The following is a 14,173-nucleotide window of genomic DNA, read 5'->3' as shown; positions in this document are numbered from 1 at the left end:
TAGGACTATATCATATCCCACTTGCTGTCATGACTTGCTTTCCTAAACTAGAATTCTGATTGCCTGATATCTTTCTGTGTCCACTGACATCATTAACATCCTCTGGGTCACTTTCCAGTGGGCACCAGCAATCTGACTAAACAAACTTGAGTCACAGGCCAGAGGAGTGAGTACACCTTCTCTACTGAGGACTACTGTCAGATGGCTACAGCCCTGGACACCAGTTTCTATTGTGTAAAAATATTTTACAAGGGCTTTATATTTTATGATATATAAGGAACCTAAATACATTGAAATTAAATTCTTGAAAGTGAAATTTGTAGAATGTAGTAAAAATTTCAAACACTTCTAGAAGAAATTCGTAGATATATCAATAGAACAGGAAATTAAACTCTTGCCTTAGCGCTGGTGTCAGAAGTTGTCATGTGCTCCAAAGCAGAAACTGCAAAATACTCACAAGGCCTAATGAGGATAAATCTCTACCACTTTGCATATCTCTGCAACTATAGGTACAAACATTATACATGTGGGGAATTTTAACACGGAGCACTGAATACTAGAGCAGAAACTGTCACTGAGGTAAGAGAGGAACTATGAATGCTTTGTAAATAAAAATACAACAGTTCAAGATCCATTGGTATAAATAATTTGCAACTGACTGAATTATTTTTCTCTTTGGTTAGGATGGTTGATTCAAATCTTTACTTACTCCAGTATTTATGACAACAAAAAGCAATCTTTTATTCAGGTGAGAATGCAAAATATCATTCTTCATCAAGTAGTGTGCATACATACTTGCATGTATGTCTTTTAGGCTGACTATTTGGTATTAGATAACTAACCGGTGAGCTTACATGGGGCTGAGCATGTTACACTAACAGATTTAGAAATAAATACCAAACGTCATGAATAAAAGAGGTCATGAATTTGAAAGAGAGCAAGGAGAGCTGTACGAGAGGGTTTGGTGGAAAAAAAGGAAGAAGGAAATGATATAATTATAATCTCAGAAAATAAAAGAAATACTTAGGAAAAAAAAACATTGGCACAAGGTGAGCACACAGCAGGTTTCCTGTACAAGTATCTTATTAGAGTCACAGTCTTAGGATGTTCTTGGCCCGAGAAATTTTGGAGTACAACCAATTTAACATACTAGAATTTATTGAATTCAGGTCTCTAGAGGTAAAGTAAGCAGTTTAACATCATGGATATTTTCTGGCTTAATTTAGGAACCACGAGGACTCATGTTCTTATCACCTTCATTTGTAAAGGAGAAAGAAAATGTTTACCAGTTATGGGGAAAAAAAAGTGAAAGGAATTTTGTTGTTTTATTGAAAACAATGAATCTCAGTGGTATCTCTGCCCTTTAATAAGGATCCTAAGAAAAATTTATGTGTCAGACATAATTCAGGTAAGCACTGGCTAACCATTATTTTTCTAAGGTCAAGAACATCCTGCCTTCGAAACAATAGAAAAAAATGTTATGCGTGGTGGTTTGGGCAAAAAACGGTTCCCACAGGCCCACAGAGTGGTGCGGCCTCGGAGTGGTGGGGGGAGGCTTTTTTGAGAAAGTATATCACTGGGTGGGCTTTGAGGTTTCTGGTGTTCAAACCAGGTCCACTATTAGCTCTCCTCCTATGACCTGCCAATTTAGATGTAGAGCTCTTAGCTACTTCTCCAGAACCATGTCTGTCTGTATGCTAGCATGCTTCCCACCATGATGATCATGGACTAAACCTCTGATTTGTAGCCAGCCACAGTGACATGTTCTCCTTCATTTGAGTTGCTTGGTCATGGTGTCTCTTCATGGTAATAGAATCCTAAGGCACTACCACAGTAGCAGCTCAATTTACTCAATTTGTTGTAATAAAGAAGAGCTCCAAGTAGCAGCCTAACTTAAAAGGATCATGGGCAGTACTACAAAAGGTTCCTGCTTATTTCCTCATTTTCTCATTCTATTGTGTTGCTTAATTATGTAATTGGTGATTTATAATTAATATTTTGGAAACAAATTTTGGGTCTTCCCGAGGCAGGGAGTTCCATCAGGCCTTGAAGCAGAACTTACTGTGTATCAACTCAGCAACTATGAAATTTCTTCAACCCTGATGGCAATCACATTGGTAACAGATCCTTTAATTCCAGGAGTAAGTGATTGACCTCACAATTTCAGAAAAAAACAAAAAAGGATTCAAAAACTTATTTTCTAAAAAGTTATCTATCTTCAGGAGGATGGGAGGTACATAAATAAGTACTCCCAGCTTTGAGGGAGGTTGATACTAAGAGAACTTTAATCTTAGTATTCCATGGCAGTCTGAGCATCAGAGTGAGATTTCAAAATACATAAAATAAATATCCAACTAAGTATAAATAACTAAAACCTTGATGAAACAATGCATCTGCATACATGCAAACAACATAATTCAATTTTTGGAAGGTGTTTTGCATATATTCATGTGATGACATTTGGCAAAGTTCACTCACGACTTTTCCATAGCTATTTATAAATTAGAGTAAGGGGGAACAGCCCTAAACATCTGCCTCTCTCACTGCTTCACAGGAGAACTTTGGCAGCCTCAGGTCCACAATGTTGATGTTTCCATGTTTGGGTCTTAAGCACACACATCAGGATTAAGGGTGAAGGGTCTTCCTTCACAGTGTTTGGGCTGAATTGGATACAGAGGATGTATATAACATTCAGATGAGTAAAGGTTGGCACGATCTGGAAGGAGCCCTAGAGTTCAAATACAAGAAAAACGTAGGAAGACCTCAGGGGTGTCTAAGGGAAGGAGGTAAGCAGATTGAAAGATGTGGAAGAGGCGAATTTAGGATTATTTTCAAGAGAAAGAAAGAAATCTGCTTGGAAAAGAGATTTGGTTAAAGGAGACTTAAGATTTTAAAAGCTGATCCTGCATTAATTTTTCACCCAAATCCTCCTTTATGGGTGTATTGTCAAAAGCAAATGCATAGTCATAGTCACCTTATTTTATTTTATCCTTTTATTTTTTTGAATTCTGAGATTATAAAATAATTACATTATTTCTACTTTACCTTTCCCCTCTCCATACTCTCTCATAGACCCTTCCTTGCTTTATTTCAAATTCATGGCCACTTTTTTCATTAATGGTTGATATATATATATAAATATTTTTCTTACATACATATATACATATAAATTCCTAAATGAAACCTGCTCAGTCTGTATAATGTTATTTGTGTGTATGTTTTCAGGACTGATAATTTGGTATTGGATACACAATTAGTGTTTCCTTCCCTGGGTAAACCAACAGTTCTCTAGTTACTTTATTGTAATTTAGTTGCTGTAGAGTGAGATTTGAATAGGTTGCAAAGGACAGCAGCTTTGGGTTCCCAGCTTTCTAACTCAGGGCTATTGTTAATGCAGATAAATTAAAACAATTAGACTAATTAAAAATCAGCTTACAGAAAATTGTCTAATTCAATAATTCATACATGATTTTATGTTTACTTACAAATTGAGATTTTTTTACACTAATTACACATCTTTACATTAATTATACAAAAAAAGAATTCTACAAACCATTTTCAAAATGTATAAAATTTGAACATTTTGTCTCTTGGTGTCAGTTTATTATTTTAATTACCTATTCTTGACAAAGTGATACTCCACAAATTCTACTTTTGTACAACAAAACTGTTACACAGGACTCAGAAGGTTGAGGTAGTATGTTTGCTGTGAACTTAAGGCCAGTCTGAGGTACAGAGTGAGGCCCTGTCTCAGCATACACACACACGCATACACACACACACATGAACACACATACACATGCACACAATTTCACATACACACTCATACATGCACACACAGACGCATACACACACATAATTTCATCTTTCTGAAAATGTTTCTTGTTTTTAAGAAAATATATATTTACACATTGCATATTATTTACAATATTTAATAAAGATATTAATAAAACATGCAAATATGAAAACAAAGTAAACATTTTTACAATGTGTAAATAATACATTGACATGAAGAACAAAAAGAAAATATGTAGAAATATTATAGAAAATGATAAAGAAAAGTCAGCATTTTCATTGAAAATAACAGAGTATAATTTACAATGTAAGAACAAATTTCACAATATGATATTCTATTCTTATATCATCATAAAATAAACGAATGAGTGCATTTCTGTTTCATGTGCCATTTCTTGGGCATTTTTCCTTTTCTTGGTATGTCTTGTCTAAATTTAGCATGATGTCTTGCTTCAACTTATTATACTTTATTTTGTTATTTTCAAAAGTCTAATGAACAAATGAATGAATGAAAACTTAGCCACTAGAGTAAAAGTTAAAAAATAGAAGAACTGTCATTTGTATCTGTTGGGAGAGGTAAAATTAGTTCTTTTCAATGGAGTGACATTGGAGATATCAGCCACTCCAGAGCAGGTTAAGGAGTTGTTGACCAACATATTATGGATGAACTCCAAAGTCCCCCTCCTTCTTGGTTTTGTTATAATGTTGACTTTTTGTCTGATTTTAGAGGAAGAATTTAAAGTTGGCTAGGCAAGTAGGGGAAAGGGAGCAGATCTGGAAGGACTTGAGGAGGGGAAGAATATGATCAAAAGATATTTAAATTTAAAAATTTTTTTAAAAAATAAAATATAAGGAAATAATAGCTTAACTTGGTTTTGTCCTCTTCTACTCATTTAAGAGAAGTTTAACGTGGCAGTCACTTCCATGAACTCACTGAGCACAGGAAGACAAGCTAGCAGCTGTTAACCTGACTTTTAATACTAGACAGTGTTGCCAGGCATAGATGGTGCAAGACTTTAATCCCAGCACTCAGGAGGCAGAGAGGCTGAAGCAAAGGTAGGCAGATCTCTGAATTCCAGCCCAATCTGGTTTACACATTGAATTCCTGGACACACAGTGCTGAGAAACCCTGTTTCAAACAGCCTGGGGAGTGCGATGTTTTTGTAGCAATAAGGGCAGCCAGTGCTTAGTTTCTAAGTCTGTGGATTACAATGTAAGTTACTATTATAACACAGAGAAAAAGGCAGGCAAACAAAAAGGCAAAGCTGACTGGCTCTTTCTCTAGACTTCTGTTTCTTGTAGTGTGAATTAGTGAGGGATTAATAATATAGTAGTCTAGCAATTGAAATTTGACTCTTAGAATATAGAATCTTAGCCTTAACCATGGGGACATTGTGTATATCTTCTTTATACATTTTAGAGATATAATTATATTTTAATGTATGAGAATTTACATGTATAAAATTTTCAGACTAGGCTAGCCTCAATCCCACTATATAGCCAAGCATGACACCTTGATTTTCCTGTCTTTCAACTCTCAAATGTTGAAATGACAAGTCAGTTGCACCATGTCTGTCATTTGTCATGCTGGGGATTAACGCTAGGGCTGCTTTACTGCCTGAGCTACATCACCAGGTATACACACGTACATATATACATACACACATATCGATATAATTCAAGACAAATAAAATAAGGTCTTGGAAAATTATCTCAGTGGGAATCTGAAAATATCAAAACAGACTCTCTTTCATTTAAATATTTAAGCTCCTCACAGTTTCAATAGCGGGATATTGGTTTGTTAGCTTGAACACAATTAAAATTTTATGAAAAAGCTGCTTGAATATTCAAGAAAGAAGGCTACATACCTTTTCTTGATACTGCCTCCTTGAAGAATCCAAAGACTGAATCAAAGCTGTGGCATGGCCAACAAACATTGCATAGCAGGTGGCCCCAACGATCATGCTTAGCATGGTAATCCAGAGGTCGGACATGCTGACGGGCGCTTGTGCTCCATAGCCGATACACAGCATGTGGCTCATGGCTTTGAAGAGTGCGTAGGAATATTGCTTTCCCCAAGAATCGTTCTGAAACATGAGAGAAAAGAAAATGGACTTAGACAACAGGATAATAAAAGGAAAAATAAGTGCAGCGTAACCACAGATACATCAGAAAATACACAAGAATACATAACTTCTTATTGAATGCTAAGCAAATGACTCAATAATATTCAAATCTGATCTATCAAGATAAAACAGAAATAATAATAATTTTAGTTCATAAAATCTCAGTTTTAAGTTGTTTTTAAGTAAAATTCAGGTTGGGAAAATTGTTCATGTGTCATAATAAGTCCTAAGAATGAATGTTGAATATCATTTAATTGTATAATCATAATTGTATATGCAAGCAGAGAAGTGTAGCAGGTGGGTCTAAGCATGCAAATCCCAATAAAAAAATTTGTCAGTACTATACAGCTCATGTTTTATGAATGCAACTTGGTATATAAATGCTTCTTAATATTTTTGTGATTTATAAATGAGAAATCAAACATGTTTTGGAATTACAATCATAACTTGGTTGGCATTCTAAAATATTCCAAAACTGGCTTGTGTTAATTATGACTTGTAAATATCTGAAGTCATGTCAAAATTTTATTTCAATCTCAATTTTAAAGAGAAGAGCTTGTTAATTATGTTTTCTTTTGCAAAATTTTTAAGCAACTTGTTGGTATGTTTTGTTGTTCTGAGAGTGAGGTGTTGTTATATGACAGACTGTTTAGGTGGACAAGTGTGTGACACCATGACCATCCTAAATTCAAATGCCTTCCCAAATTTGCCTGCCTCTGTAGGTCAGGACTTACACTATTTATGAGGACAACTATACAATAAAATGGTGGGGCATTAATTCAAACCCAAAAGAAAAAATGCAAGATAGAATAAAATATGAAGACTTTTCCTTTACACTATTTTATTACTAGTAAAATTAGATAAAATCAACATATGAACAATACAAAAATGTATAAACGGTAAAAATGATATCGGTGTCACAGTAATATAAAATACAATGAATGATTATATGTTAATCTTTATTAATTTATATCAGTGCTCTTCTGAAAATTATTTCTTAGGCTAGCACAATTTATGCAAATTTTAGCACTACTATCAAGGATAACATTTATAGCAGCGTCAGTTGCTCTTGGCTAATGCGAGATCACAAATAAATCTTGATTTTTTTTAATTTTGAAAAGAAGACTTTTTTGGTTGATACAACTGTTCCTGAAGCTATTAAAAATGTTTCCTAGGCTGTGAGAACATTAGGATGGATTTTGAATCCATCACTTTACAATGTAAATTTTGGTACATCTGTTGCTGATGATTCACACGGAATGATATTTTTCATTAATATTTAAACCACAGAAATCGGTCCCATGCTTGTCTGAGATGGAATTTTTAATTGGACTTTTGAATTTTGATATGGTTATAGTTTCGCAGAGGTGCCAAGAAGCGGGAGCCCAAGTGTTCTTCCTTCAGCTTCCTCAGTAGGGCTGTCTTCAAACCAAGTGTAACAAACATAAATACATTACCAGAAACGGACATAAATACAGGACACTGACCACATTTGTGTACTTGCTCATTTATTGCCATAAAATTTTTATTATATATGTATGTTCATGCATTTATCAGCGCCCTCAAGCCATGGAACAAGTTGACCACAGGGATCAATTTTATTGCTTTTACATTGAATTTAATGATAATCTATGCAATGACATTTTAATGCTTCCTCTGGCATTTCCTGTAACTTATCAAGGTTATGAAAGAAGTCAGAGGTGGTTGCAAAAAATTTTGTACAGTTCCAAATGTCTGTTTATGAATTCTATTATTTTCTATTTAGGCACAGGAAAAGTATAACCAAAGTTGCACTACTTGTCAGTAATTTGTTCATCTAAAGCTTTACGGGAAAATTGAGTGCTATTTTCTATAAAGTGTGGTACTCTTTAAAATTAACTTGTTTTTTCTAAGTTTGTGGATATTTGTTTTGTGCTATTACAGCAAATTTCAAAAGAGAAACCCTGTCTCAAAACACAGAAACAAGCAAACAAAAAAATCAAAACTAAACATGAAAACTTTTAGATGTGATGGTTAGAAAACAATTAATTTTATAATGATTTACCTGAGTCCTGCCAGCACTGTCGTAGAAGGTAGATAAGGGACCTAATATTTGTGCAGACTCTGTAGGGATGGGATCCTAGGAATTATGGGTAAGTAGGCTTTTCACCATGAGCGTTGTGCAATAGGCACCTGCAGCTTTTCTTGTGACTGCTATTGTTGTCTCTGTTTGTGTTGCTTTTGTTTTACTAATAACCTAGACCTATTTATGGCTCAGCCATGTTGGAAACACCTAAAGTGCCACATTGTTGATTCATGTGTCTTTATGCATCTTCCTATCCCACCAATTGACAATCATCTGTATAGCACCCCATTCTCTCTCTCTCTCTCTCTCTCTCTCTCTCTCTCTCTCTCTCTCTCTCTCTCTGTGTGTGTGTGTGTGTGTGTATACTGTCGCTGCTCTATAGGCTCAGTCCATAGCATATGACTCCAAAAGATTTTACCCAAATATAAAAATTTTAACAAAATTATTGAGACTATTATGATGAGAGTAATGTAGAACATTAATGAAGTTCAAGTTCTTTTAAGAGGATATCTGAGGGCAATTTAAATATCCCCTAGCCAGAAAATTATTCTTGTAATGTTAACCTTAAATATAAAGATTTGAAAAGGCTTTTTAAAATTATAATGAACAAATAAATAGTTGTGATTTTCATTGCTTTATTCAAATATATGTTTGTTTTAAAAAAAATGGAATGGGACGAGATGTGAAAGCCCACACACAGAAGTGTTGAAGCACAATGTGCTTGTTAAAAAGTAAAACAAGCAGCTACACTTAGCAGAAAAAGTTAGGGTTCTTTTTTATTGTTTTTATTCAGCTATTCATTTTTCTCTACTACCCTCCTTTCCTCCCCTTGTACACTCTCTCATGACCCCCACATTCCTAATTTACTCAGGAGATCTTGCCTTTTTCCTTTTCCTATGTAGATCCATGTATGCCTCTCTTTGGGTCCTTTTTGTTATTTAGGTTCTCTGAGGTTGTGGGCTGTAGGCTGGGTTTTCTTTGCTTTATGTCTGAAAGTCACTTATGAGTGAGTGCATATTATATTTATCTTTCTGGGTCTGAGTAACCTCAGTCAATATGTTTTTTTCTAGGTATATCCATTTGCCTGCAAAGTTCAAGGTTGCATTATATTTTTACCACTGTATCATACTCAATTGTGTAAAGGTAATACATTTTCTTTATCCATTCTACAGCTGAGGGGCATCTAGGGTGTTTCCAGGTTCTGACTATTACAACAAATGCTGCTACGAGCATAGTTGAGCACATACAAATAGATCCATAGTTATCAAGTACCAATGAATGAAAGACCTCAACATAAAACCAACCACTGAACCTCATAGAAAAGAAAGTAAAAAGCACACTTGAATGCATTGGCACTTCTTAAATATAACCCCAGTAGCATAGAAACTGAGAGCAATAATTAATAAATAATACCTCCTAAAAGTGAAAAGCTTCTGTAAAGCAAAGGACATGGTAAACAAAACAAAATGGCAGCCTATAGGATAGGAAAAGTTCTTCATCAATCCCACATCAAACAAAGGGCTGATGTTAAAAATATACAAACAACTCAAAAAACTTGACATAAAAAGGACAGATAATCCAATTTAAAAAAATGGTGTACATACCTAAACAGAGAATTCTCAACAGACGAATATCAAATGACAGAAAGCCACTTCAGAAAATGCTCAACATTCTTAGCCATCAGAGAGATGCAAATCAAACAACTCTGACATTGCATCTTATAATTTTCAGAATGTCCAAGATCAAAAACACTGATGACAGATTATGCTAAAAAGGATGGGGTAAGGAGAATGTTACTCCATTGCAGGTGGGAGTGCAAACTTGTACAGCTGATTTGAAAATCAGTATTTTCTCAGAAAATTAGGAAGCAATCTACCTCAAGACCCAGCAATACCACTGTTGAGATTAACCCAGAAGATGCTCAATAATATCACAAGAACATGTGACTTAGGGTTCTTAGTGAGACTTGTTCTTGCCAACAAAGTAAAGTCAGGATGTGACATTAAATTATCCCACTCAAAGGTTACATACAAAGAAGTTTACACATGCATGGGCTTTAAAAAAAAAGCTTATTTAAGACAAAATACCTATCTATATATTTGTTTGGTTATCCTCTGCTCATAATATATTGGACAAGCATAAAATTTTTCTTTGTAGAATTATTTCTCATATTTCTTCATACAGAAGAATTTGTACATTATGTCAAAAAGATGTCAATGTTCTCAAATTGAACATATTTCACGAACAAGAAAGAGATATTCCAAGAAAAAGAAGCACCTATTCAAAGAACAAAACAATATATTCTATGAAAGTTTTGAATATGCCCTTTCTTTTAAAATTAATTGTTTTCATGAAATTCCAGTTATACTAATAAACCAAAAATGAATTTATTATAGACCATACTACCGAAAAAGCAAAGGCTTTTATCTATGTGTTCTATAGATAAAATAGCAACTAAGTCACATTCATTTGTGTCACAAGGCCTTCAACCTCTTTTATGTTCATACACAGCTTCAGTAATTAACCTGCAGCATTGCCCCTGGGTAATAACCATCACATTTACTTGTATGTGTCCACACACCAAGGCAGGAGCCCTGTCTTGCTGCTCTTATAACAGTTGCCCTTTAAAAACCATATGATTCAACATGGACATTAAACAGCTTTCTTCTCAATGAATAAGTCGAGAATCACTAAATTTTGTAGATGAATATTGAATGTTATGCACAGTATTACTTCTGCTATACTTCATAAGGCACTGGGACATATGTAGATGGAAGGTGGAAATTCAAATGTCCAAAGAAGTTCCCAGTCAAAAGCCAATTCTGGTTTTGTTTTTGCTAGTTTTTTTATTTGTTTCTTTCTGTTGTTTTTGTTCTGTTTTGAGGCAGGTTTGCTTCTGTGTAATCCTGTATTTCTCGGCTTTCTTGGGAGGCAATTTAGAATGCTGTAAAGGGAAAATGAAGTCTTTCTTTTTCTTCTTCTCTTTATATTATTTTTGTATGAGTGTGTGTGTGCAAGGCTGATCTAAAATCATGGAACACACCTGTGGCTGTCTCCCTGATGTTAGAATTAAAGTTGTGTGCCACCACACTGTCTTGTCTATTTTTTAAGATAATGCATTCAAGAGAGAAGTCAAACTCACCTGTTTAAATGTGTCTTTGAACATTTAGTTCCCAAAAAACAGCGACATATACACACACACACACACATGTGTAGTGTTAAATGTATATCCTATGAAATTTCATACCAAATACACTTAACTTTTCTATTCATTGTATTTTCTACATTTCTTTGCTTTCTCCTTATTTTTATTTCCCTGAAAATTAATTATGGAGCTCTCTGTACCTTTTCCCATGCTCATATAAACATTCACACACATACACACACACATGCACACAACACAAGTCAGCGCTTATTCTGTACAAGAATAGATGACACACACATATTTGCATTCTATTTGTATCACACAAGACTCCTTCCAAATGACCTGCCAGTCACATAACTCTATGCCAGTTCATTGTTGTTCATGGTAGAGTCAATTCACCCACTTTCTCCTGCTTTGTAGATTTTGCTACTATAGACAACTCTACAACAAAAACTTTGTCTCTCCATATATTTTCTGTCAAACAGATTCTAAGGAAGTATGTTTGTTAATTCAAAAAGTCTTCTTTCAATTTGATTTTTCAATTTATTTATCAGAATGATTAAAAATAGCAACTTTGTTCCTAAATAAGACATAGAAATACACCTTGAAACTTAATTATTTTTCCTACATTTCCTAACTATGGAAAGTATGTGAATGGTGATTTACTTTTTTCAACTGAACTTTAAGTTCAATGATAATACCCTTTTTCCATGATTTTTAAATAACAAACTTCTTTGAAGTGTATCCCCTTAATGTAGGAAAACATTGCATCGAATTGATGGGACTTCAGAGCAATAAAGTAAGTTTGGAAAAAAGTGTGGAGAGCTCTCTAAAATGTAAAATTAGGTCTAGCGTGTGGTCTGCCAATCTCCTGATTATACATTAATGGCAATAAACTAAGCATGAAGAGCGTTAATTCATTTTTATCCCTGTGGCATGATGCACAGTTGCCACAACATACCATGTATATAACCTGATAAATGAGGAAAATGTAGCAGAAATATGTATATTATCCGTCAATGAGACAAGATTGATACCCTGTCATTTGTGAAATCAATGGCAGTGACTGAAAAATATTGTAAATGAAAAAGTCAGAAGCACAAAGGCAAGCATTGCATAATCTCACTCATGAATGAGAACTAAAAACACTGTTTTAATGGAAGTTAGGAATCGCATCTGGTAGGTTAGTCCTGGTAGGGAGGGTCAGAGGGAAGGTGATTGATGAGTAGTGGGTTATTACTAAATAGAATCAAGGCACTGTGGTGTGCTTCTGTACAGAAGAACAATGCACTGCAGGTTCCTAGATGCTAGAAAGGATTTTAAATATTTTTAATTGTAAAATATAATTGTGGAGATAAATAGGCTCACATTGATTTAAACATTATGCAGAACATAATATATACATTTTTAATTCTGTATATTGATTAAAAAGTTAACTAAAAATTGTCCTGTATATTTTCTTAGTATATGCTGTTGTAGTTTTCCAGCCTCTGTGGATTCTTTTATAGATTTGAGTATGTCTGTGTTAGAACTATAATGTCAATTTCAGTGGCATTAAAATTTATTTTATTATATAGTAAAGGAAAGTGCACTATTTCAATCCCATGCAGAAGTTAAGGTGAGCAGCTCTGTAATGGTCTCATTAAGAACATGAGTAAACTCGTAAAAACATGGATACTCAATGGTGGCTGTAGAGCAAAACTGCTATTTAGGAGACAGAATGATTGAGAACAGTGACAGAATGCTTACAGTTAACATGCATACAGATGAATGGAACCTTGTCTATTATTAGGAGACCTGAGGGGATTGGGGTTTGTCTTAAGGGGTTTGTTGGACCGTGACTCCCTCTCCTTTGTCTTCTGTTACTTCACCATTAAATAAAGAGTTTTGCTTAGCCGAACTCCCTCATGAGGTGTTTCTTTAACAAAGACCCAAAACACTGGAGAGAGTTAGTAATAGTACCTCTGAATTTATCAGTTGAATGAAGACAATTTTCTATAGAAATATATTCCAGTATTCTTATGGAAGGTTGATTAAAAAAGAACAAAAATAATTATCTGGCCACAAATTAGAACAAGTATGAACATAGAGAATGAGGCTTTAAAAGAGACAAGTAGATGACCCAGAGGGCAATGGTAGATATGGAAAGATTAATTAAATATATGCTTTTATTTTGTTTTATTATTTGATTTTTCATTTTTACTGAAAATAGATTATTTTCTAATGCAATGTACCCTGATTATACTTTTCCCTCCCCATATTCCTCCCAGGACCCCCCATCTACTACTCTGGATTCACTCTTTTTCCGTCTCTCCTTAGAAAAGAACAGACTTATATAAGATTACAACAAAAACTAACACAAGAAAATATAATAAGATGAAGCAAAAACTATCATGCCAAAGTTGGTCATGGAAACCTATCAGAAGGAAAAGAGTCCCAAGAGCAGGCACAAGAGTCAGAGATCCACTCATTCTCACTCACAGGACTACTGGCCTAAACAAAACTTCAACAAAATGACTCCTAATGATGTTCTCCTATACTCAGATACCAAAACGTTAGTTAGTCATCATCAGAGAAGCTTCTTCTCTCAGTAGATGGGAACAGACGCAGAGACCAACATCCAGACATTACGTGGAGAATGAGTCTAAATATGAGGTCTCCATCAAATTCCCCTAATCTGAGCTCAGGGAATCTCAAGGCAGAGGAGGTAGGAAGAGTGCAAGAACAAGAGGAGACAGTGTACACTAGGAGGGCAAGGCATTCTGCATCAATGGAGCAAGACACTTATGAGCGCTCAGATGGAAGCAGAAAGCACAGGGCCTACAGAAATCTGCAAAGAGTTCTTTGCATTACAGCTATTAGCTTGGTGTTTTTATGGGAGCTTTGACTGTGAAAATAATTTGTGTCTGCTCTCAGGTCTTTATTCTTCCTGTTATGTTGTCCAAAGTTGATATGATAGCTTTTGCGCCATCTTATTTATTTGTCATGTTTGTTCTTTGGTTATTATCTCTTAGAAGCCCTGCTATTTTTAAAGAGAGATTT

General features: G+C 34.7%; 1 protein-coding gene across 1 annotated transcript in view; it reads right to left on the bottom strand.

Annotated features, from left to right (window-relative positions):
- The window catches only part of Hcn1 (hyperpolarization activated cyclic nucleotide gated potassium channel 1), a 374,094-nt gene that overhangs the window by 97,178 nt on the left and 262,743 nt on the right, over positions 1–14,173 (bottom strand). Inside the window, exon 4 of the mRNA XM_048443061.3 lies at positions 5,664–5,882. Within this exon, the coding sequence (XP_048299018.2) occupies positions 5,664–5,882 (219 nt within the window). The remainder of the gene's footprint in view (positions 1–5,663; positions 5,883–14,173) is intronic.

Source organism: Myodes glareolus, chromosome 15 (genome assembly GCF_982192425.1).
Source record: "Myodes glareolus chromosome 15, mMyoGla1.1, whole genome shotgun sequence".
Lineage (NCBI taxonomy): Eukaryota > Metazoa > Chordata > Mammalia > Rodentia > Cricetidae > Myodes > Myodes glareolus.
Note: the sequence above shows the minus strand (reverse complement) of the source record. Positions and strands in the feature narration are given on the sequence as shown.